Source organism: Podarcis bocagei, assembly GCF_964188305.1.
Source record: "Podarcis bocagei genome assembly, chromosome: 2".
NCBI lineage: Eukaryota > Metazoa > Chordata > Lepidosauria > Squamata > Lacertidae > Podarcis > Podarcis bocagei.
This window is the reverse complement of record NC_138126.1, coordinates 106,135,850-106,161,709: the sequence shown is the minus strand read 5'-3', so window position 1 is coordinate 106,161,709 and position 25,860 is coordinate 106,135,850. Positions and strand designations below refer to the sequence as shown.

Genomic DNA, 25,860 nt, shown 5'->3' with positions numbered 1-25,860 from the left:
GAGCAACTATACGGTTTTTGCAGGCCTGCTTCCTGGCTGCTTGCGGGGGACTGGACCTGATACAGATATGGTTATTTAGGGAGAGGAGGGGCTACGTGATTACATACTTTGTGTTAGCCAAGTCCCGTACCCCCTGTTAATCTACGCCGTGACAAGCAAGGTAGGAAAGCCTCGGAAGGCCTCTGCATGGGAGATTTACGGACATGGCCACAGTAATTGGCTGGCCCAGGAACAACCCCGTGCAATGATTAACGGCCCCAAACTAGGTAATGAAAAGAGGCAGAGCGAAGTGCAGACAGGAAACAGCGGGAGCACTCAGCCCTTCCTGATGAGAAGCTGTGGAACTACAGAGCTTCAAGGCAAAGAGGGAATGAGGAGTACAGATTCCTTTCTTGTTTAAATGCTGCTTGTGGAGGGAAGAGAGCCACATGGGGCCCGCGATGGCGATGCCTGTAACATCTCACACCAATTTGGACCTATTTAGCCTCGCTGAGACAAAAGAACTACCCGCTTACTGATGTTGCAGCTCGTCCACATCACCACTTACCTCCGTACGTTGCTTAATCCCGGGACCTACGGATAAAACAGCCATGCCTCTGCTTCCTAAGCATCCAGGGAGCATTGGGGTAGCTTGCTACAGCCCTAGGCTTAGAGGAGAAGCGACTTCTCCTTCTCATCCCAACCCTTCTTACCTTGTAGCCTTGGTTGATGCCGTTGACGAACTGGGGACTGGGTGGGTTCCAGGTGAAGCGGATGGTGGTGGAATTGGTGGCCTCGGCCTGCACGTTGCCTGGGGATACGGTGGGCACTGTGGGAGGGCAAGTTTAAAGGAGGCGCCTCAGTATGAACAGGTGGAAGCATGGAAAGCACTGCTGCTGACACCACCTGCTCTCGTTCTACCTGTGATGCTAATCTAATGGAGAAGGAAGGGGAAGGGATGCTCTGGCTCCATCCGTTGGCCAAAGGAACGGTGCCCTGCTGGTTTTATTGTAATTACTTGTATGGTTTCAGTAGATTTTATATAGGTTTTAAACCCATCCATGTTTAATAATAATGACAAAATGATTGTTTTTGTGTTTTTAGTAATTTTTTAAAAAAATCTGTAAGCTGCCTTGGGTCCCATCAGGGAAAAAGGTGGGGTATAAACTAATAATAATAATAATAATAATAATAATAATAATAATAATAATAATAATAATAGTTGCTTCTCAGCAATTTCCCCTGGCTTTAAGAGAACTGATCCCCCCCAACCCTTCCTTGTCTACTCCCCTTCCTTTCTGCATCTTGTCTTTCCAATTTGATGGCAAGGACTCTGCCTCCCCACCCCCTCCCTTATTGATGTGATCCTTTTGGGGAGACAAGAGTTGGAGAAAAACAGGATAAAATATATGGTGGAATTCAATGTCATTCTATGACAAGCTTTCCGTCTGTGCAAGGATATCAGCTTGCCAAATGGAAATATCACCCCTCCCTCTCCACGCTCTTCTGTGGGTTCTCCTGGCCACCCCCAGAGCCAATTTGGGGAGGTATGGGGTAAGAAGAGAGGGAGGGGAACCCTACTGCACAAGCTTGTAAGGTGAATCCCACCCAGAGTCAATAAATAAAAATAACAGGTAGCGTGAGCCTGCTACCAGCAGTGTCCTGAACTCTTAAAAACATACCAAGATTCAGCCCCTGCAATAGGAGTGTGTGTGTGTGTGTGTGTGTGTGTGTATAGGCCCAGTATACCTCCCTTTCTAATCTTCTTGGGTCTATGGAGACACTCTGGGGCCACATTAATCTGTGTTCTCATCTCCCCTGCCCCACCTCCCACATCCTAGTACTGCAACTTACCACCCTGGAGGGTCCACTCTGTGACTTTGGCGCTGTAGACACCCAGCCCAGCACTGTTGTATGCAGCCACTTCAATCTCGTAGTTGGTCCAAATGATCAGGTCCTCAAGCAGCAGGTTGTTGACGTCAGCGTTGGTGATGTTTCTGAACTGATAGCCGACGGGCAGGCCAGCCAGGCAAAATCTGGGGAAGGGACAAGAGGTCAGGTCAGAACCGATGCCATCAGCAGGGATCTTTCAAACCATATGGCAACAACTTCCTGCTTTTCCAGTTTCAGACCTGGCATTGAAGCATTCTGTCAGGGACTGTGCTGAGGAGGGCTGCACTGAGGAGGAATGGTGGGAGCCACCCCTCCCCCTGTTTCCCAGGAGCAGGAGGACAGTATAGATTTGGAACTATGGTTTGCAGAGGGACATAGTTCAGAAGGCAGAAGCTGGGAAATACTGGATGGGGAACAGCTAGGAGAAGAAACACTGGGAGAGAGAGGGTTAACAGATTCACTGTCTCGAAAGATTCCGCTCAGCCCAAGGTCAAGAAGAGCTGAGAAAGTGGCAGAACAGAAAGCACACAAAGCACAGAGGGGACAAGCTCAGATTACAAGAAGTAGAAGTGACGTGTATTAATAGGGACGTAAGGGGGTGGGATTCTTAACTGGGAGCACCACCATTTCTAGGAGATGGGTTCTTTGTTCTCTCACTGTGATTATTAAAGTTTCTAACTGGTAAGAAGATTCCTTTTCCTTTGTTCTGTTTATGTACTGCCACAGGGGGAGGAAGCCAGTTCCCTGAAGTCGGACACATTCCAATAGGATCGCCAGCAATTCCATTGTCTGAGACGGAGGTCTATCCACCTAGAGATGGCACGGTGGAAACCTGGATGCTATGCTCACCCACCTGATGATGTAGCCCTTGAGAATGCCATTTTGGTGGTTTTCAGGTGGCGGCTGCCACTGGATCATGATGGACTGGTTGGTTCGGCCACTGGCAATGACATTCTGAGGAGGAGCAGTGGGTGGTTCCTCTGGGAGGGAAACCCTGGCAAAGCGAAGGTAACAACGGAGGCATGTTTCAGGGATGGTTGGAAGGTAGGCTAGACTCTCAAAGCTATGTCAGCTTGTCCTTGCCAAACAATGCCCAACCCAGCCGTGCCACGGCATGTGCCAAGACAATGTCCGGTGCCGCTTCTCAAATAGCCACTTCTCACTATGTGCACGTTGGTTTGCATCAAACCCTCTTTTAAACACTGAAGAAAGCAGATAATTGGTCATGCTAAGCTCTTTGTGTACTGGATGAATAGATGATAACAAGCTAAGTTTCACCATCTTGTCAGACCACTCCTTTGTGCACAAACCACCAAGCTCTGAGGCCACACTTTACTCAGATGGCCCCTTTTCCAGCCACATTTACCCATTCACTACATAAGGTAAAGGTAAAGGGACCCCTGACCATTAGGTCCAGGCATGGCCACTCTGGGGTTGCGGGGCTCATCTCGCTTTATTGGCCGAGGGAGCCGGCGTACAGCTTCTGGGTCATGTGGCCAGCATGACTAAGCCGCTTCTGGCGAACCAGAGCAGTGCACGGAAATGCCGTTTACCTTCCCGCCAGAGCAGTACCTATTTATCTACTTGCACTTTGACATGCTTTCGAACTGCTAGGTTGGCAGGAGCAGGGACCGAGCAATGGGAGCTCACCACATTGCAGGGATTCGAACCGCCAACCTTCTGATCGGCAAGCCCTAGGCTCTGTGGTTTAACCCACAGCTGAAACGTATTATTATGATTATTATGATTGTTATACCACCCTATACAGTGGTGCCTCGCAAGACGAAATTAATCCGTTCCGCGAGTCTCTTCGTCTAGCGGTTTTTTCGTCTTGTGAAGCAACCCTATTAGCGGCTTAGCGGATTAGCGGCTATTAAAGGCTTAGCGGCTATTAAAGGCTTAGCGGCTTAGCGGCTAAAAGGCTATTAGCGGCTTAGAAAAAGGGGGGGAAGCGAAAAAAAATCAGAACACTCGCAAGACGTTTTCGTCTTGCAAAGCAAGCCCATAGGGAAAATCGTCTTGCGAAGCAGCTCAAAAACGGAAAACCCTTTCGTCTAGCGGGTTTTCCGTCTTGCGAGGCATTCGTCTTGCGGGGCACCACTGTACCTGGAGATCTCAGGGTGGTTGACAACATATAATCACAATATAATAAAACTCAAAATGCACAATAAAACTCAAAATGCTTAATAAAAAAACAATTACAACCCAATAATCTCTCTCCCCACCTCTTAGGGACTGGCTAGATGAGGAGGAATGGTGGTGACCTCTTGACCCCAAGATGATAGACCCAGGATCATGCTGGTGGGAAACAGGACACTACCCCCCAGTGCCCACCTACCCAAATTATGTTTGGCTCTCTCCAAAAACTAAGGCTCAGCACAGACACACCAGATCATCTTCAGCTCCATTCCCATTCCCAACCCCACCATCACCCAACCCCTGCAATTAAACCAAACCCTGGTCTGTCCGTCCCCCATCTAAGATGTGCCCACCTCACCTCTCGGTGTCCTTGCTGAACTGGCCTTTGCCCACATCATTGACGGCGCATAGCCGGAATTGGTATGAGCGGGCAGGGACCAACCCTCTCACCAGCACTGAGGTCACTTCAGGGTCCACGCTGGCCATGAGCACTGTCCAGGGAGCATCTGCCAGGCACAGAGGAAAGCAGCGGGGAGGTAAAGGAGCAATATGGGAGAAAGTGATGAGGGCTGGAGTCCACCTATTCTTACTATTCACTTCCTGGTCTCTATGTTAAGTTCCTCTGTGCAGGAAGGAGTCTCATGGCCTGGGTTTTGCCCAGAACAACACAGAATTAGAGGAGGAAGCCCCCAAACCTGATGTCCCACTAAATTGGAAGCCAGGAGCCTATTCTGCTTCCAGCTGCACCCAAAAGACCATTGCTGCAACAACCCACCACCCAACAACCTCAAAATGATTTACAAAACTAGGCAGTTTTGGTTTGTTGAGGAATGAAATCACATTGTCAGAGTTTGGCAGCAATGGGGCAGGATGAAGGCAAGGCACTGGATAACCCCCTACTGCTGAGCATACACAAGCTCATTTGCAATTCAGCAGCAATCTGAAGCAAATGAGGTATATAAGCCTTGAGAACCTAACGCCACAAATAGCTGAGGTGTGATAAATTGCATTGTGGGAAAGTCCGTGGAATTAAGTCTTCATAAGAGCCACCACAAAACTCCAATGCTCTGCATCTACTACTGCATTTGCCTCCCACTCCACCCAGTCTCCCTCAGACCACATTGTGAATGTAAAAAAGGTACAGGTAAAGGACCCCTGGCCGATTAAGTCCAGTCAAAGGCAACTATGGGGTGTGGCGCTCGTCTCGCTTTCAGGCAGGAGATGGTGTTTGTCCACAGAGAACATTCCAGGTCAGCTGGCCAACATGACTTCTGCGCTTCTTGCACAATGCATGCGCTTCTGGCGCAATGGAACACCGTGATGGAAACCAGAGCGCACGGAAATGCAGTTTACCTTCCCGCCACAGCAGTATCTGTTTATCTACTTGCACTGGTATGCTTTCGAACTGCTAGGTTGGCAGGAGCTGGAACAGAGCAATGGGAGCTCACCCGGTCGCGGGGATTTGAACCACGACCTTCTGATCGGCAAGCCCAAGAGGCTTAGTGATTTAAACCACAATGCCACCCTTTTTGTGAATGTACATGAGCCTCAGCCCCAAGGCCATGGGGCTGGCTTCTCTCGCTGCACCCAAGATCTCGATATAGTTAGGAATATGCAGTGCCTTACTGTTCTCGGAGACCTCGAGAATGTAACGAAGCAGCGGGCTGTTCCCATCAAAGGGTTTGGTCCATGTCAGGTTGATCGCTCGCTTCTCTGCAGTGCTCAGCATGGCAATGGGGTTTTCTGGTGCGTGCGGGAGCTGTCTGATGAGGATAACGACAGAAGAAGCCTATTTTAGAGGCTGTCACAACCGGAGAGCCCCAAAGACAGAGCACCACCCCTTCAGAAAGAGAAGCTGTTTGGAGAGAGTCTCAGGCAGTCACAGGGCTGTCCCCTGCTGCCCTCCTGGTTGCGCTGGCAACTGCTGCTCACTGGGATGGGGAAGAGAAACAGCGATGGCTCATTCTGCCGCTTTCCCCTGGGAAAGCCTGCTGTTTACAGCTGAATCGGAATAAACGCCAGTCGGCTTTTCCGCGGATAAACAGCAAGTTTTCCTGGGGAAAGCGGCGGGACAAACAAAAATCCACTTGGATCCTTGCCTAGAAAGCACGGGGCACGTGGAAAAGCTCTTGGACCCATACTGTGGACGAGCCCTTAGTTGGCACTGGGTTGATGATGCCCGTAAGCATGCCTGGTCACCCCCAACACTGTTCTCTCCCATCCTTGCTGCATCACGGCAACACCTCATTCTGGCAAGCAGCAGAGCTGCTGCAGCCAAAAGGATGGCATGATGCACCACGTCATCCCAGGGACACCAAGCCGCTTTGTGCATTAACCGTGCTGGGCCCTGTGACTAATTTCTGCATATTGCAGGCAGCAGCTCAGGACTCCCTAGGAGCCGGTTGCAGGCATCTTGCTACATCATATGGTATGGATGGACAGCAGACACACACACAAAATATTCCAGTGGTTCAAAGTGGCATTGTGGGAAGTAAGATGGGAATTTCAGCCACAGTGCCATGTTTTTTCCATAATAGCACCTGTGGGGGGGAGTAAGAACAATACCCCAGTTTCCAGGTCGGAAGGGCTTGCACACTCACTTCCTCTTTGACACACACATGCACACCAAGTCATGTGGGATCTGCTTCAATGTGGTGTGTGATCCCACACTTCAAGGGTGCATGGGAATAGGTGGCCCCGTGGCTGGAAAGACTTGCACAATCAAGTTATTTGCACGTGCATGTCTGTGGTAAGGGACTACGCTACACTAAAGCTACTTCTGTGTTGCTGGGCATTCAAGTGAGGGATACTTGAATGTACAAATGGTTTGCAGGGCGTGGGAGGAACTTGGGGTCTGGGTTTATCTGGGGTTTAACAGCGTGGATCCTAAGCAAGAAAGAGAGAACTTATGGAGAGCCCAAGAAGTTGGGAAAACAGTTCACCTGTGCTCAGTTTGTGGCTGGACGATTCCTGTAACATTTAGATCAATACGAGTGCATCATTCACTGTGGTCTTGTGAGAACCTGTTGTCACCTGTTGGGTGACACTTCACCCCCTCCTTCTTATTCATGCACCATGCTATGAGGTCCGTCCTCCCCGGTCTTTAGTAGTTCCCAATGCCTGCCTTCAACAGTTGATCCTTACCGGACTCGCAGGTGAGCACTCCGAGAATCGTTGCCCCCAGCAGAAACCACACGGCAAGTGTAGGTGCCAATGTCACCTGACCAGGTCTGGGCAATATGGAGGGTGCCCGTGCCGTCCAGCCTCATGCGAGCTACGTTCTCCACGTTCAGTGCTGCACCATCCTTTTCCCACATGTATCTAGGGAGAAAAGGCAGGGCCAAGGTTATTCTACCTCTCACCAAAAACCAATACCTCTCTCTGCTTCCCAAGACTGGTATTAGTACCCATGAGTCCCAGTTCACCGAAGCCACACACCGCAGGACTATAAGCCCCTCCTGCTTCAGAGCTGACTGCAACTGAAACAGTTCTTTCTTGCTTCTAAAGCAAATATGTGCATCATGGATACTCGTTGCAGAATTCAGTTTTCCTCAGCACAGAATGGCTATTACTTTTTAATGATGCAGGGCACACACAAGGTCCTGCCTTACGGACACCTGGCCTTTTCAGCACCAACACCTCTGCCATTATAACACAGTTGGAGTCCAAGACAAATGTTTGCAACGGCTGTCTTCCTTCACGCCAAAGAGGGATCACGGCAGTTTTAATCTCAGCACCGTCACTAAGCCAGGCACCAGGTGGCAATGTGGGCCCACGATTTTGCACAGGTTCTCCTCGCATTACCTTTCCCTGTAAGTGTTTTTGAGGCACATAGAAGTGGCTGGAAGACTGCTGGCTTTGCAACACTGTCATACTTGAGTGTGCATTTCAGACATGCTTTTTAGCTGAATGCAAACCTGGGTGCTCTCAGGTTACAAAGATGCTGGCCACTTCCCAAGAGCTTAAAACGTACAAAGCGGCTGAAACTTGTGCAAATCCATGCTTAGCAGATGCCAGGAGATTATTCCTCTCTAACAGGAAATACTCAAACAAAGGCATTTTTAGTCCATGCGACCCATCTCTAACCAGACTGCCTTGCCTTTCCCTCTCCAACTCTACTTCCCCAAGTTGTACTCCAAAGACTTTCCCATTTGTTTCACCCCTGATGGGATAGGTACCGCCACATACCTGACTACCACTCTGGGGTCATGGGTCACTCCACAAGTCATGGAAGCCTTGGTGCCTTTGATGACACTTTGATCCTGAGGAGGACTGGTGATGCGAGTCCGGGCTGTAGATGCAGAGAGAAAGGAGGCACTCAGACATAATCAGAAACCAAACCAGCCATTGCTGTGCCATGCCAGAGGTCAACGCTTGGGCCTGCTAACTTCAACAGATAAAAGCTTCCTTGTGCGTGAGACCAGCAGGAAGCCGCAGAATCACGTGCGTCAACTGCAATTATCATAAGAGTGTGAGATCATCTAATAATGGACTCAAAACATGACTGATTTGAAAGGGGGCTAAATACCATCTAGTTCAACCCCTTTGCTGTACGGCAGGAGACCCCACTTCCTGCTCCTCATATACCATGTGGTACAGACCAGACTTTGGTGAGTAAAACTAGAAGAAGTGGTGTTTCACAGCTCCAAATCCAAGTGTTCCCCTCCTCCCACTCCCATGCTGGAGAGATTGCTGGTTCTGAACAAATACCCATGCATATTCCCTCCCACGTCCAGGGTCAGTCCGAAACCTCCATTGCTAGTCAGTTACCACAGAGAGGGCCTTTTCATCAGGCACAAGCTACATACCTGACTATCTGTGTACATTTAGGGAACCTGCAAAGAGGAAGTGGGGAGAGGCTAATATATGGCAGAATTCATGTGACAATCACCATGAGAACCAGCCTAGGTAAAACCGTCTTTTATATAAAGGTCTAGTTTTAGGTCAGGAGGCAGGATAAAAATAAACACCCGCTCACACTCACACATACACATAGATAACTATACCCGCTCACAGATTCCCAGAGCGTGCTTGTTTGGACGCTTACAGGGGATTATTTACTATAGGGCCAGCAGGGGACACTGATTCACTTCAACCTGGAGCACGGTGGACGTTATTTCTATCTCTCTATTCCACAAAGTTAGAGCTGCTTTAAAGGGGGATGGATATGTGCTCAAAACCAATTTGACGCCCACAGGCCACATATGCCACTGATTTTAGACTGCACCAGTCTCTTGCCTGGCTGCACTGCAGACTGCCCTGGAAAATAAAGTCTGTATATTTTCCATGCATGTCCACGTGCCTCCTCCTCGGATTGTGAGATGAAGCTCCCCCCCTTTCATTTCTTAACAAAACGAAGCACTTGTCTGATTGCACCAACAGACCCCAAATACATGCGACCGAGATTTAAACTGCACACAACGTGGAAGATCACGGACTGGTCCCGTGCCAGGATGCTAACTGAGGCAGCGGGCACCTTACCCCAGACGACGAGCTCAGCTGATGCTTCATCGACTCCCCGGGAGTTGGTAGCCAGGCAAATGTAGCTCCCAGCATCTGAGATCCGCGTAGGACTGATCAAGAGGCTTCCTGACTCCAGCAGAGTGAAACGAGGAAGTTGCACGGAGCCGCTGGCCAGGATTCGTTCGCCTGCATGGGAAAGAGCAGAGTTTGTTGTCTGGTCCACAACAGCAGGTTAACCATAATGTTAAGATAATCCCATCCATGTGTTATGACATCCAATTCATTGGATTCTGGAGCAGTTCCAGTTCAGGAAATCCAGAAATAATATAACCTGAGGCTGCTGAGGAGATAAGATTTCTGGTGGGCTTTTCTAATACCGAATGCATGTGTTTGTTCTAAATAAAGTGGTTTGGCCACCATACTTTGAGTACGTCTTACAATTACTTGCAGAGGTGGTTTAGGGCACTGAGCACCAAGAGGACAAGGCACCCAGTAAGCACTTGCCCAGTTACGGGGTAGGAGGTGTTAGGGCTCTGACAGGGTCTTAGAGTCCCCCCACCTCCTTCCTAAAGCCTATTTAGCACCTGCCCAGTTTTGGGGAGGAGATGGGAAGGCTCTAGGACCCCACCAGAGCCTTCTTGCCTCCTTCCCACAGCCCAGGACCTACAAGGCCTGGTTGGGGTTTGTGTGCCAAATTCTGGCCTAGCTTAGGGTGCCATAGCACCAAACTCCACCCCTGGTTACTTGCTTCCAATGGCTTTGCCTCAGCTTTTCCCAGTCAAAAAGAGAAAGGAACTGCAGGTGTAAGAAAAGGTTCCTTCTTTATATGACTTGTTTGTGAATGTGGCTGTGGACCATGATTTTTAGGGATTTAGAGAGCCCATGTTCACGTCACAGTTCAATTCAAGTTCACCCAAATTATCCTTGGATTTTTTTTCTTCTAGCCTCCAAAATGTCACAAGCTGCTGTGTCAAATATAATTTTGAAAACATCAAAATACAAACACAGTGGAATATGAATTGTTTCATTTATTCGCTCACCCGGCAGTTAGGGGAACTGCTTTCAGCTTCATTTCAGATATTTTTGAACTAATTCGTTAAGCTGAACTAGTTCATTCCAAGCACTGGGCTTGTCCATAGTGTGCCTGGTTAAGCATATTAATATGGGTTCCATAATACATGGTTCAAATCCACAGCTTCAAAGGTACAAGGAGGCATATGAAATCGGTCCTTCCAGCCCACTAATGACTACTCTGCCTGGCAGGGCAATTTTCTTTCCCACCAGCTGCCACCTGAGCTATTTTCTTTAAAAAAAACCACCTCAAAAATCCAGGAGATGCTGGGAATAGAACCTGGGGCCTTCTGGAAGCAAAGCATGTGTCCCACCTCTGAGTTATGCCCCCCTCTTTGAAGATATTTCATTCCATGCCTGGATCCTATGAACGGTTTTGTAAAAGAAGTGAAAAATTTCTCAACTCACCATTACCTTTCTGCCACGTGATGGCTGGCCTGGGAGCCCCGGAAGTCTCGCAACTGAGTACCACAGCCATCCCATCAATTACTGTGCTGTCCAGGGGCCCTTTGGTTATGTTGGGAGCAATGCCTGTGGTGAAGATGGAGGACGGGGAGGAAGATGGGAAGGGTTACAGACTGCCAAGCTGTCAGCACAAATACAATGTTACTTTAATGTGTAATGTTTTATTGCGTTTTATATACGTTGGAAGCCACCCAGAGTGGCTGTGGCAACCCAGTCAGATAGGTGGGATACAAATATTCTTATTATTATTATTATCCTTCCCCAACTGTCTGAACCTGCATTGCTGAATAGATGATAAAAGGAATAATTAGGAAGGACCCCTGATTCTCTGCTTATGATGGGTATTTTGGGCGTTGACTTTTCATCACACAAGCCACCTCCATGCAAATCTCAACTGAGTGTGGAGGAAAACCATCTCTTAGGACATCCCCTGTTGGTTCCTGAAACAGGAGCAAGCTACTGTCTATGGAACACCCACTGTCAGGACCAGCGCATCCCGTTTTGCCGCCTGAGGCGAAACAGGAAGGGCTGCCCTACTCTGCAGTGACGCTCGACCTGCTGCCACACCACCCACCTCTACCGGCACCTCTGTCACTGGCAGAGAAGCAAAGCTGGCATTGGCGTCGGTTCGCAGCAAGGTCCCACGAGAGCCTGCAAAAATCTCATGCGATCTCTTGAGGTTTTGCGAATTCTTGCCGGCAACTGGAACTGATGCTGGTGCCGCTTCTGCGCTGCTGGCAGAGGGTAGGTGGGGCGTCACTGGAGGTGGCTGCTTCACCCTGTCTCATGGGTGGGCCAGCTTTGCCTACTGTGCTCCCGAAAGATTGACGCGGTCCTCTTCCTATTCTGGAGCTCCTCTATCAAAACAACACCCACTTCCTACAGGACCTGGCAGTAGCTCGTCCTGTATTTCTGCAATACTACACATCTCCCCACGAACCTGTCTCTGTGCTTCCTGCAGCAGAGCCACCTGGCTACTAAAAGCCCTGTTTCTCTCAACCCTGCCCCACAAAGAGCACCTTTGAAGCAACCGGCAAGAAAAGTACTTGCTGACACCTACTGGTGACGGCCAGGTACGTGGAGGTCTGCACCTCGCCAGCGGCATTGCGGGCAAAGCACTGGAACATGCCCGTGTCATCTGGCATCAGCCCGCTGATCTGCAGGCTCCCGTTGGCGAGGAGCTGGAAACGGGCAAGCTTCTCCACTCCGAGCAGCACGGCATCCTTGTACCAGAACATACTGGGTGTAGGCACACCTGTAAAACAAAACATGCCCATGGTGGTATTTTTTCAGGGTGGGGGGAGAATATTGTGAATTGATTTGAATTTCTTCAAAAAGAAGAGAAGAACCTGGCCACAGATAGTGCCATTAGACCAGTTTCCCAAACTTGGGTCTCTAGCTGTTTTTGGACTACAGTTCCCATCATCCCTGACCACTGGTCCTGCTAGCTAGGGATGATGGGAGTTGTGGTCCATAAACAGGCGGAGACCCAGGTTTGGGAAACTCTGCTTTAGACGGTGATGAGGAAATGAAAACAAACTTTTTCATCCATTGCCCTCCTTCCTCAATGTATCTTCCTAGTAGATTTTTCTTTTTCTTTTTCCATTGGCTTTAGTTCCTTAACTCCCAACCCATAATGCTTCCCTTCCAAGCCTATTATCCCCCACCCCCCAACTTCTTAGACCAAGAGGTAACTCTCAGAAGACACATATCCTGGCATTTATTGCAAATCCCAGTGGTACGGCACTAACATCCGAAAAGCCAAGGGGCAACAGATATCTGTGGTTGATCAAACCACATGGAAGATTATCCTCTGCTTCCTCCTTCTCTAAGTCTCTGGTTAATGTTGTAAGAAGATTTCATATTTCTTCCAAATGACGCAACAACTTTTATTTGACAACCCCAAGTGAAATGAGAATCTTGTCATGAAACAACGGTAAAACCAGAATACCCTGACCTATGTTCCAGTATAAAAGGAACAGTTGTACCAAAGCCACCCCCTTAGAGCTGTTTAGCATCCTATTTTTTAAGATCACTTAAGCCAGGGGTGGGGAAACTGTGACTCTTCAGGTGTTGCTGGATTAAAACTCCCATAAGTTTCAGCCAACTTCGCCAACTGTCAGGGTCAATGGGACTTGTAGTCCAGCAGAGTGTCTGGATGATCACAGGTTCCTCACCTATGCTTGGGAGCAAGCCCCACTGAACTCAAAGAGACTTCATTTTCTGAGTAGACATGTATAGGATTGCACTGCTATTACTGAACATCTGTTTCTGAATGAACTTGCCCATGCATTAATAAGATCATCTTCAGAGACCGATCTCCAGAAGACTCTGCTATTGGAGGTTAGGCAAGTGGCAAACTGGGGAAAGGTCCCTCTCTGTTGAACCGCCCCTGCTTAAGAACTGTCCCCCATCCCACCCCAAAGCAGCTTATTCAACATTTATTTTTATGCCACTTTGGTGCTAGGGGAGTACCTCTTCATTGTCCCAGGCTTTTAACATTTAGGGAGCTTTCTCTTAATATCTCTTTTATTGCTTCTTTTACCCTGCTGTTTTGATTAACCGTTCTTCTTCCACTGTACTTTTATGATCTTTTACTATTGTGAACCACCCTGCAAATCACAACCACTGAAGGTCAGTATATGTAACTAACTAACTAACTAAATAAATAAATACGGAAATTCAGCGCCTCCGCTATATCCTCTGGGAACTCAACAAACTTGGACAGACTATTCTTAGGCAACGTCTGCTAGGTTTTAAGCTCAGGCGTGCATCTTGCAATTTAAGTTTGCGGCTGCCTCTTCACCGTCTTTGGAACTGTCTTGAGATACTCTCCGCTCCTTTCATGGAGAGAGCATAGACACTGACATCATATCATCTGCGAATGAAGTTGCCATCTAGCACTGGGTTCCTGTCTTAGGCTGTCTGAAGGCTCAGGCAGATGTCATTGTGTCACCCTTGTTTTGTTCAGATCGTCTTTTCAAGGTTATCCCTGCAGCTTGACGCGATGCATAGAAAATGTGCTTCTCTTTATTTGCAAGTTTTAAAAATGCAGAAGAAGGGAAAGCAGCATAAGAATGGTGGGCGCTCTATAATCTCTCCCTAACCCCCACCTCCGTGTGCGAAATCTTCCAGATTTAGTTCTTTCTGGGAGACGGCTTGTTTGAATACCCAAGTTTCTAACCAAGTTCCAAAGCTTCCAAACTGGTTAGGAAGAATACCAAACAGCCAGAAGAAAATTACCTTTGGCCTGGCATGGAATCTGAACCACCTTCTCCATCTCAGCTGTGATGTGCCTCTCTGGTTCCTTGGTGAACTGAGGTGGCTCTGCAAGACAGAACATGGACATGGGACTGGCCGGAATTCCCACGTGTATGGGAAGGTGATCAATGTTTAAGGTTCGGTCCTAGGCATGTCCAGCCAGGCGTTGTGATATTACCCCTGCTGTCTATCACAGTAGACAATACTGGGCTAGATGGACCCACAGCTCAGTGTTTTTACTGACAGCACTAAACATCCCCAGGTCCTGGACTCTGCGTTCATCACCCGAGGCCCTTCCTCACGTGCCTCCTCTACCTGAGGTCCAGAGGGTGGCAACACAAGAACAGGCCTTCTCTGTGGTGGCTCCCCGTTTGTGGAATGCTCTCCCCAGGGAGATTCGCATGGCTACTTCCTTATACATTTTTAGGCTCCAGGAGAAAATGTTCCTCTGCAACCAGGCCTTGGGCTGATTAATACTCCACAGCCTTTTAAATGTGTCTGTGGGAAGGGGGAGGTTATTGTTTTGCTATTTTGTTTTACCTATTTTCATGTTTTTATTGAAATTGAAATACTTTATTGTCACTTGTACAACTTGTATACAGTGAGATTACACAAGTGCCCCCTCACTCAGCTCTCTTAGTCTTAATTCCCCTTGTTTACTGACACCCACCCACCAAACCCAAAAGTCAGTTGCCCTGTTGTTATCTTTTCATTCATCTTTTCATTCATTCTAACAGCCCATGGATAGAAGCTGTTCTTTACCCTGTTGGTGCGACTAATCATGCTTCTATATCTTCTGCCTGAGGGCAGGAGATCAAGAAAGTGCCGGCCAGGGTGTGAATCATCCCTGAGAATTTTTCTCACTCTCCTGAGGCAATGTTCTTCCGCTATTTCATCCAGCGGATTCACGGGACAGCCCATAATATCTTGTGCTGTATTCACCACCCTCATTTTATCCTGAATTTTTACTCTGTGAACCGCCCTGAGGTCTTACGATGAAGGGCTGAGTATAAATCTAAAGAAAGAAAGAAAGAAAGAAAGAAAGAAAGAAAGAAAGAAAGAAAACCCCAAACATTTACATGTGTAAAGGTAAAGGGACCCCTGACCATTAGGTCCAGTCGTGACCGACTCTGGGGTTGCGGCACTCATCTCACTTTACTGGCCGAGGGAGCTGGTGTACAGCTTCCGGGTCATGTGGCCAGCATGACTAAGCCGCTTCTGACGAACCAGAGCAGCGCACAGAAACACCGTTTCCCTTCCCGCCAGAGCGGTACCTATTTACCTACTTGCACTTTGACGTGCTTTCGAACTGCTATGTTGGCAGGAGCAGGGACTGAGCAACGGGAGCTCACCCTGTTGCGGGGATTCGAACCGCCGACCTTCTGATCGGCAAGTCCTAGGCTCTGTGGTTTAACCCACAGCACCACCCGCATCCCTATTTACATGTGGAGTTGGCTGATACTTCTCAAGTTTAAAAACTAACTTTGCTCCTAGGGATATAATAGTCCCCAGAACTTGAGCAAACATTCCCAGACTTGTTGGCAGCCCTGCTTCCATCCACTCTCCACTTTCCTGCACCCATCCTTACCCAGCACAGAGAGATAGGCTCCCCGGACCACGGAGGGGACACTGCTACTTCGCAGAACAGCTTCACACTCGTAGTAGCCGCTGTCGCTCAGCGAGGGGTTGAGGATGGTCAGGCGCCGGTTATAGTCGCTGATGCCGCCGGACACTGGGACCCCACCCTTCTTCCAGATGATGTGCAGCTTGATGAGTGGCCTGGTTAGCAGAGAAGCCTGTGAGGGGGGACCCCTTCCAATGGGGCCAGTGTCACCAGATTAAAAACAAACCAACAAACAAACCCAGGACCCCAAGTGTCTTTGCAGTTCAAGGAAACGCACACCTAGCGTCAGTGCTGGATTTACGTATAAGCTAAACAAGCCATAGCTTAGGGCCCCACTCTCTTTGGGGGCCCCAAAAAATTAAAGGAAAAAAACCTGGATGTCCATTTCAAAAATATAAGACAAAAAACAAATAAAATAAAACCTACATACAGCAGCAGTGTTTTGTGTTGTGTAGGCTCCTGTGATGTAAGTAATGGGCCCCACCTGCTAGCCTGCTCCCTAAAATATCACTGGTTTGCTCATTTCTATATATAGAATGCCTACATTCTGCATATTTTGTTATGTGCAAACGGCTTTGGATACCTATTAGGTCCATAAATCACCATATAGCATATATTCAACACAAAAAACAGCGACAAGGGACAGCTGGACATATAAAGGGCTCCATTACCTTCAGTAGCTTAGGGCCTCATCAAACCTAAATCCGGCCCTGCCTAACATTCTGGTTCAGGTTTGCAGTTATGAGTGTAAACATGCGTTCAGGGAGATCGGGCTGCTTTTACGGATGCAAACTGCCAGGCATGAGGGGCTGCTGGCGAAGAGCTCTGCTGATGAAAAGTATTTCTCACATACGTGGGTGGGCTTCAGCTTCGCAGGTAGATTGCACTGGGTGAAGGAAGGGGCCAAGTTGTCAGCAAAGGCCATCCGGTGGACCAAAAAAAAGAAGGTAATTTCCCAGCTTTGCACCTATGAACCAGAACTTCAGCTGTGTTCTGCAGGGAGACCCAGGGGGATCAAGCCTGGACGTGTTGTGCGTCCGACGCTCCATGGGAAAGAAGGGCTCGTAACAGATCATGCCATCACCTTCAACATCCCAGCAACAGGGACAACTATGCTTCACAAGCACAAGACGCTGTTTGCGGAGCCTGGCAGCCTGGTGGAGACTTACCTGGCATTGGCCACACACTCCAGGGTCACTTCTGAGGTGCCAGAGACGACGCTGGTGTTGCGTGGTGGAATTATGATGGTTGGTGCAATGGGGTCAGCTGGTCCACCTACATCTGAGGAGGGATGAAGTGGTGTTGACAGCAAACACGGGTTCATGCACCAGATAGAAACACTCACAGTCTCCAACACACAAAGGCAGCGCACTGGCCCTTTCAGAATGCAAGCAAAGGACTAACGAGGAGCCACAGGCTGCCCTTAACAATGGGATGGCACCTGGAGCAAGCAGCAGACTGCTCAATAAGCATATTTTGCCAAGTCTAAATATTAATCCTGAGCAGTCCCAGCACACAGAATCAAACCTCTCCTCCCACAGCCTTCTAGAATCAGTGCCATGGTGTTATTAAGTCTTACAAATCCCTGAACATCTTTTTTTAAAACAAACAAACATGCAAATTAATACCCTACACGTTATAAATATATCATAATAAAAATTGAAAAAGATAGCATACAAAATTACCATTTAGGACTAACTGGTACAGTTTCGTATGTTGATGAAGCAAATATAGAAATAATTATTCATATGATGCACATATAAATAAATAGTAAGCGGATGCTTAAAAACCCCCCAAATTATTTATCAGTCCTTTTCCCAGATACTAGAAAATTAAAAACGCCTTTCACTCCCTGATCAAACAATTTCTTTTAACTCTGTAAGTACATCTAATGAATTCCCTTGTCCCGTAGCTTCCTGCAGAAATCCTGTAACAAAGCAAAATGAAAACTAAGACAAAACCTCTAGAAAATTTGTGGCATGAAAAGTTCCAGGAGTTCAGCAGAAAGCTATGGGACGCACACTGATTAGAAGCAGTATGTCCACCCTGAAACAACTTCTTCTTTAAAATAAGGTTTTATTTAGATTTTTTCATAATACATTACAATAAAAAACAAACTAATCTAAACAAAAATTTAAAAAGAAAGAAAAAAGAAGAATACAAAGTCCTCTCTCACAGGTCGATCTTAACTGTTGTCCCACACAGAAAGAGGTGAACCCTCCCAGTTCTCACCTGGGAGCTCCCCTTTCTTCCCCCAGTCTCCCACCCTGGGAGAGCCTCCCTTCCAGAGTCGTAGCTTGGGGGGGGGCAGGGGGGCCACGGCTATGGGAGCACATTTTTGAGGGGGTGCAATCAGGTGCTCCCACGACATTTACAGAGCCCTGGCAGCTGAGGCATAGTAGCAGGCAGGTTGGTCAAATGGGCAGGTTGATGAAGGCAGCGGACAAGAAGCCTGTCGGGAGGTGGGCTTGCCCCTGGGCCTCCAGCAACCCACGCTACACCACTGCTCCCTCCCCCTGCCTCCCCCCCCAACTTCTTCAGGTGCAAAATATAGTGAAAGCATTACAGTGACTAACTGCCCTGATACTGTCGTGAGCACAAATAATTGTGAATGCACAACAGAAAAGATGTCCAGAGGGGCCCTTCCTACCACTAATATCAAATGTTTGGGGGTTGCATGCTGCCCTGTTATTATGGCATGTTGCAGAATAATATACAGTGGTACCTCGGGTTAAGAACTTAATTCGTTCCGGAGGTCCGTTCTTAACCTGAAACTGTTCTTAACCTGAGGTACCACTTTAGCTAATAGGGCCTCCTGCTGCTGCTGCGCCACTGGAGCACGATTTCTGTTCTCATCCTGAAGCAAAGTTCTTAACCTGAGGTACTATTTCTGGGTTAGCGGAGTCTGTAACCTGAAGCGTCTGTAACCCGAGGTACCACTGTTTCTTGCAATAAACCCCATCAGTCTAGAGGGACCCTCAGTCCCCACTGGACAGTTTAGGGAATTTCCCCCGCCATAGAGTCCTGCGTAGATAGATAGATAGAGTCCTGCCTAGATAGATGATAGATAGATAGATAGATGATAGATAGATGATAGATAGATGATAGATGTAGATTTCAGTTTGCCTTGGGAATCTCCCTGCACCTTCTGATACCTCCTGCTTACATTTAGATGGTGTCATTTTGATTGCCTAAGGACTGGCATTTGGAGAACTGAGATCACTATTATTAAGGCTTAAGATCCACTTCAATCATTAGATTTCGCCGAGCTCTGCCACGTGCTCTCCTGGCCCCTAGCTGGGTAGCAGCAGGCAGCATTCGTTGGAAGATAAGGCCATATCAAAGGCTAAAGCCTTAACGGTGGCTTTATATTCCCTCCAGTGTCGAAGGCAGTAGGCCTCCAAATACCAGTTGGTGCGCGACATGGGCTGAAGATCATATATGGGCTTTTCAAAGGCTCTAGGTTGGCCACTGGAGGGGGAAAGGATTCTGGACCAGGTGGGCTTTAAGTCTGATCCTTCTCATCAGAGAGGAAAGGAAAAGCGGGAGCAGCAGCAAGCAACAGGATAAGCGCATAAAGCAAAATAATGGCTGTGATAAACCCCCCCTTCCCCTGACGTGTTGGTTGGGATCGCAAGGTTGCTGATATAGCGGAATCCATAAAGGCGGGTGCTATGGTGTTTATTACACACTGAGGTACAGCACTCCAGATTAATGAGGCAAAGGAAGGGGAGGGGGGACATAAAGCCAAGTCCGGGAGACATAAAACAGCTGCGAAGTAAACATCATCTGGAGGGATGGAGGAATCGTAAGGCCGATTCACGTGGATTTCACAGCTTTGCCGGGAGGCAGAAATCAAGGCCATTCCCAAAGTGCTGGGAGTTATGGGGGAAAGCAAAGTTGGCAATGCTTAATGAAAGAGAAAGGTTAACAGCTACAGGGCCCAGATGGAGGGATTTGGACAAGTCTTTTATCAACCTCAAACCAGGGGCAGAGAGAAAGATTTGTGGGATTAGGATTGTGTTGGAATCAGGGCTAGGCCTGCCGTTTGGGAGGGTGAGAATGCATGCCTCAGGCCACAGATTTTGGGGATAACCATTATTTAGTTTATTACAGTGGAACCTCGTGTTACGGACGGCATCCGTTCCAGAGGCCCGTCCATAACACGGAACTGACGCAAGCTGAAGTGCCGCGTCTGTGGGACGCAACACAAAAACACGTAACTCGAAGCGGACGCAACATGAGGTATGACTGTATTATCTTTTACTGCCGGGAAGGATGGCATTTGGATTTTGCGCTTCAGGTCTACCTCTCTGCGGGTGAACTGACAAAACTTTGGGGGTGGGAGAGGCGATCCCATAACAGGTGTGGGAAAAGGATGAAAGTCAGGTGAAGTTGAGTTTATTGCAAGATGCAGCTTCCCATCAGGATTTGCGGGGAGAGACAGCTATGGGGGCAGCAAAGAACGTGGGAAGGAGAATGTGTTGTACTTGATAGACTTTGATAATGCTAAAGCGGGGAGGGGAGGTTCATTCTTAGCATCGGATAGGTCCGTTGGTTAGAGTGTGATGCTGATTACGCTCAGGTTGCAGGTTCGATCCCCGCATGGGACAGCTGCATATTCCTGCATTGTAGGGAGTTGGACTAGACCAGCGGTTCTCAACCTGTGGGTCCCCAGATGTTGTTAGACTACAACTCCCATCATCCCTGAGCTCTGGCCTTGCTAGCTAGGGGTGCTGGGAGTTGTAGTTCAACAACATCTGGGGACACACAGATTGAAAAAGGCTGGACTAGATGATCCTCGGGGTCCCTTCCAACTCTACGATTCTGTGGTATCCCCAGTATCAGCTTTGTTCCTTAATTCTATGATTAGATTCTCACTCAGCCATGAAGCTCACTGGGTGACCTTGAGGCAGTCACTGTCCACCTCTCAGCACAACATATCTCACAGGGTTGTTTTGAGGATAAAATGGAGAGGGAACAACCCTGCACAGGATCTCGAGCTACTTGGAGGAAAGGCAGGATACATAATAGTAGTAGTAGTAGTAGTAGTAGTAGTAGTAGTAGTAATAATAATAATAATAATAATAATAATAATAATAATAATAATAATAAATTATTGATACCCCGCCCATCTGGCTGGGTTTCCCCAGCCACTCTGGGTGGCTTCCAACAGAATATTAAAATACAATAGTGCGTCAAACATCAAAAGCTTCCTTAAACAGGGCTGCCTTCAGATGTCTTCTAAAAGTTTGGTAGTTATTTTTCTCTTTGACATCTGGTGGGAGGGAATTCCACAGGGTGGGTGTCACTACCGAGAAGGCCCTCTGCCTGGTTCCCTGTAGCTTTGCTTCTCGCAGCAGGGGAACCGCCAGAAAGCCCTCGGCGCTGGACCTCAGTGTCCAGGCAGAACGATGGAGGTGGAGACGCTCCTTCAGGTATACTGGACCGAGGCCGTTACATAGGTAACAACAACAGGGGCTTGTGACTCAAAGCTGAGTGTCATAACATCTGGAGGGCACCAGGTTGGCTAAGGCTGCCTTGGAGTGAAGCACAGCGTATCACTGATGTGACAGCCATATAACTTCCTGTTCTCTGTGCTACAGGCATCTTGGTAAAGCAGGGATATTGTCTGGGTGGTGCAGGGAGAAGGGATGGGGGGCCTAAGCCCATGATGTAATTAGAGCCTCCTAGCTCTTGTAGCTGAGGCCCAAAGTGTCTAAATAAATTTGGAGCCGGCAAAAATGTTTAGTCAGCACCAGCCGGAGCTTCGCCAGAGATTTACTGCAAATTAAATTTGGGCCCAAGCCAGCAGAAGCGACGGAGAAGCCAGATGCAAAGAGATGCGGGCGACAGGCTGCGCTTTAGGGACCTGTTGGTCTGCAGGGGGAAAAAAAAACCAGGCAAGACATAAACTACATCCTCAGCCCCTCTCGCACTCGGTTGTGGCTCTTTGGGCTAACATTATTTATTATATCAGTATTTCGGAACCTTATGTCCTGTGCCTTATTTATTTGCATAGTCCTTACCAACCAGACTGCATGAGGCTGTTGCCCTCAAGAATGGGCCAGCAAGGCAGTGAAAGACCCACCGGCAATTCTATGCACGCTTACTTGGGGCTAAGCCTCACTCGATGGAGTGTGTGTGTGTCAACACGCTGCAAGTGATTTGCCCAAGTCATACAAGCAGGTAGTGGTTCAAACCATCTAGAACGGGGGCAGGGGATCTGTGGCTCTCTAGCTGTTGTTGGATTGCAACTCCCCAAAAGCATGGCTGGCATCGACAATTGTTGGGGATGATGGGAGTTGTAGTCCAACAACATCCAATGTGCCGCAGGTTAGCCAACTTACTTTAGAATGAACACAGGCCTTGCCCACCTAGCTGTCCCTTGGGCTTTGGAAATGATGAGGTTCTCACTGAGAAGAGGAAGTAAGGGAGGGGAGCTCAAGGAGGGAGTAAGGGGTAGAGGAGAGCAGGTTGATGGGAGTAAAGTAAGCCGGGATTGTCAGCCACTAGACAATAATAAATAGGAGAAGAAATGTGACAGGCATCCCCCAGCGCATGCAGGTTTACTCGAAAGCAAATCCCACTGAGTTCAGTTGGAGCTATTCCCAAGTTAGTGCCTTTAGAATTGCAGACATAGCAATGAAAAGACCAGGCAGTAACTCTTAGCGGAGAAGCATGCACGGGAGTACACATGTGTACATAAAAAGTATGCATATGCACACACAGTGCTAAATATGTGGACATCCCATCCAATGGTTACTTCCAAAAGTTCCTGACAAGCAGCTTAGTTTCCTAGTGCTCCGCCCCGTTGCTCTTGTGAGCAAGAAACGGCAAGCAGAACCAGGTGCTTCACCCAGGTGCTTCTCCTGGTTCCTGCAGGATTTCTGCCTACCCCGCTAAAGGTATAGATGCCTTGCTAGAAAAGCTGTGAACTCCCACTCAGAGGTCTCTCCCACTTCGTCCCCAATGGTCACTTACTCTCCACGGTGAGGGTGATGGGCTGGCTGGTTTTATTGTCTCCGTTCTTGTCATTCACGGCCTGCACATAGTACCTTCCAGCATCAGGTGCCACTGTCGAAAGGATGACCAGGGTGTTCTCCAGCGTGATGGCTCTGAAGGAAAGGGAGGAAATGGCTTTAGAGCAGATAGGAGGTTTAAAAGAGGTTGCTAGGAGAGGTGCACAAGCTTTTTTAGATAGCCCACTGACTCCACCCAAGGTAAAGGTAAAGGGGCCCCTGACCATTAGGTCCAGTCGCGGCTGACTCTGGGGTTGTGGCGTTCATCTCGCTTTATTGGCCGAGGGAGCCGGCATGCAGCTTCCGGGTTATGTGGCCAGCATGACTAAGCCACTCTACCCAAGCTTTGCCACAAATAATCCAGCATGGATTATGAGCTCTGTTGCATTGTGGGGACCAATATGGAACACTGTGTTCCCCAAGGAGGCTTTGGGCATTCCACACTTCAAACACACACACTGTGGGCTTTGTGTCTACAGTCTTTCACTATCTCTCCCCCCCCCCCAGGAAATGATTACTTAACTCTGGCATCTGGGACAAATCAAGTATAGGCAGCCCAAAAACTTTTTTGGGTTGACAGTGAAGGGGAAGCGTATTGTCTGTGTCAGAGCTGTAAAAACCTGAATGTTTTTTTCATCTCTCTTTTTTTACATACTTAGGGTAAGGTAAAGGTAAAGGGACCCCTGACCATTAGGTCCAGTCGCGGACGACTCTGGGGTTGTGACGCTCATCTTGCTTTACTGGCTGAGGGAGCCGGTGTACAGCTTCCAGGTCATGTGGCCAGCATGACTAAGCCGCTTCTGGTGAACCAGAGCATCACACGGAAATGCCTTCCCGCCGGAGTGGTACCTATTTATCTACTTGCACTTTGATGTGCTTTCGAACTGCTAGGTTGGCAGGCACAGGGACCTAGCAACGGTAGCTCACCCCGTCGTGGGGATTCGAACCGCCAACCTTCTGATTGGTTTAACCCACAGCGCCACCTGCGTCCCTTATACTTAGGGTAGCCAGCTGCAAAAGAGGACATGGGTGGGTTTTCTTGCACCTTTAATAGTTTTGTAGAAACGGGAATTTCAGCAGGTATAGCTTGTTGCCAAAAGGCCCACTTCTGCTTAAAGGTTCAGGAGCCCTGTCATGTCTGGCATCTAGTTACCATAGATGTATTGGATCAATGTCTAGGGAAGTGTGTTGGGTTCTTGCCTGAAAAAAATGGACAGGGGGGCACTTCTGGAACTAAGCCACACCACTTGCATAGTGGCAAGTCTTTTTCTATCACGCAGGACTGCTGCCTGGCCTGAGCTCCCAGGACAGAGTGCTATATACAGCCAAATAATAAACACACTCTACACCTACCTGCATAAATACCTGAAAGTGCATGCTTCCACTCATTTTTAGTGCTGCCTTTTTGGGAAAAGACCATCAGTGTGGTCATGATTTCATTTGGTGTGTGCCTGTGACTGGGCACAGGCAGGTATGCAGACTGAGCACACATAATCTAATTGTCAAGTGTATATTTAAACACAGAATGCATGTAAAAGCACATAAATGCAAACCTACCACCCTCATTTCCTGGATTCCTTGTGTGCATGTATCTTTTCTTTTGGCACCTAAACAAGCGTACTGCCTTTCCTTTAAGGAGCTCAAAGCAGCCAACATGGGATTTCCAGGTAGTTTTCTATCCAGGTTCTGGCCAAGGCTTGACCTGCTTGCCTTTAAAAATGGAACCACAACCAGTACCTGCATGTGTGCTCCTTGACTGGTGGCAATGGGGGGGAGTGTATGTTAGGTTTCGGTAGTTGTGTATATGGTGTTTTTCACATAGATCTATGTATGCATTAATGTACATGAACTAGGGTTGCTACATTTAAAAAAGTGAAAATCTGGACAGCTTTCGGCTGCAGTATTCCAGGTATGTCTAGGTATGTGTGTGCAATTCTGCACACACACATGTAATACATGCAGGTGACCCCAGAGGACAAGCCAGCTGCAATCCTGAACCAAACATGCTGAAGCTACTTTCACCTCAAACATAAGGCAAAAAATAAAATAAAATTCTTCCCCATCTCCCAGTGCTGGCCTTTAAATTACCCCAGTGACGAATTGCTCAGGAGGGAGAACAAGTTGGATGTTCCTAGATTAATAGTTTTCCTTTTTACAGAATGATCTAATCTGCTGGAGACATAAAATGGCTGGGGGAGGGGAACTATATTTTACCATCAAATTTGTGATAAAGGAGCTTTATCTTCTCAAACCGCCTTCACAAATGGAAAGGCAACCAGTTCACTTCCCGCATAATGGAGGTTACATATTCAATTGCACCACAATTGAATGGGAGAGAAACCTAGCAGTTCGGTGTTGAATCTAGGATGCCATGTGTACTTTTATTCTTTAAAGAACGTGTGTCTGTGTTTTCTGCTGTGCTTACTAATGGAAGGAGGTTTTGGCAGAAGTGTGTTATACGGGTGCACAGCGCGTGTAATAAAACGTCACATAATAAAGGGTAAATGCGTCTCAAGGGGTCAAATTAGATGAGATACTCGGGAGATGCATGATCAGCCCCTATGGAATATAATTCCAAATCGGAGGTGGAGTTGATTCCGGAAGGTGAGAACAACTTGGCTGGCTTCCCTGTTAAGGTGCTTTGTGTAGTCAACTCAACAGGCCTTTGCAGACATCAGCCTTAATCAGAGTTAGGGGACTGAGATAAGGTTACAGGATCACACAGCCCAGAAAATGACAGATGTCATCTCCATCTAGGCACAGATTTCCCTTGTCTAGTTTGACCACGGTTCACTATTATCTATGCACTGATGTTAGACATTAGCTAATGTGATGGATTGAGCTGAGCTGTGTCATCTCCAGGAGTCTGTCTAAACATGTGTTGGGGGTGTAGAAGAGCTTTATAACATCTCTTGGTATAGGGGTGCGGAACAGCATCTCGAT

The 25,860-nt window shown here is 48.1% G+C and overlaps 1 protein-coding gene across 9 annotated transcripts in view; it reads right to left on the bottom strand.

Moving 5' to 3' along the window:
* The window catches only part of SDK2 (sidekick cell adhesion molecule 2), a 353,925-nt gene that overhangs the window by 52,632 nt on the left and 275,433 nt on the right, over nucleotides 1-25,860 (bottom strand). For 6 of the 9 annotated variants that reach the window (XM_081180809.1, XM_081180812.1, XM_081180811.1 and 3 more), the window contains 14 exons: nucleotides 22,880-23,013; nucleotides 17,065-17,176; nucleotides 15,860-16,050; nucleotides 14,254-14,337; nucleotides 12,071-12,265; nucleotides 10,954-11,076; nucleotides 9,493-9,660; nucleotides 8,200-8,302; nucleotides 7,156-7,332; nucleotides 5,638-5,774; nucleotides 4,370-4,517; nucleotides 2,726-2,866; nucleotides 1,834-2,015; nucleotides 693-808 (listed from right to left, as the gene is read on the bottom strand). In XM_081180809.1, coding sequence (XP_081036935.1) covers nucleotides 693-808; nucleotides 1,834-2,015; nucleotides 2,726-2,866; nucleotides 4,370-4,517; nucleotides 5,638-5,774; nucleotides 7,156-7,332; nucleotides 8,200-8,302; nucleotides 9,493-9,660; nucleotides 10,954-11,076; nucleotides 12,071-12,265; nucleotides 14,254-14,337; nucleotides 15,860-16,050; nucleotides 17,065-17,176; nucleotides 22,880-23,013 — 2,011 coding nt within the window. The remainder of the gene's footprint in view (nucleotides 1-692; nucleotides 809-1,833; nucleotides 2,016-2,725; nucleotides 2,867-4,369; nucleotides 4,518-5,637; nucleotides 5,775-7,155; nucleotides 7,333-8,199; nucleotides 8,303-9,492; nucleotides 9,661-10,953; nucleotides 11,077-12,070; nucleotides 12,266-14,253; nucleotides 14,338-15,859; nucleotides 16,051-17,064; nucleotides 17,177-22,879; nucleotides 23,014-25,860) is intronic. The other 3 variants (XM_081180810.1, XM_081180814.1, XM_081180816.1) reach the window with 1 other exon arrangement.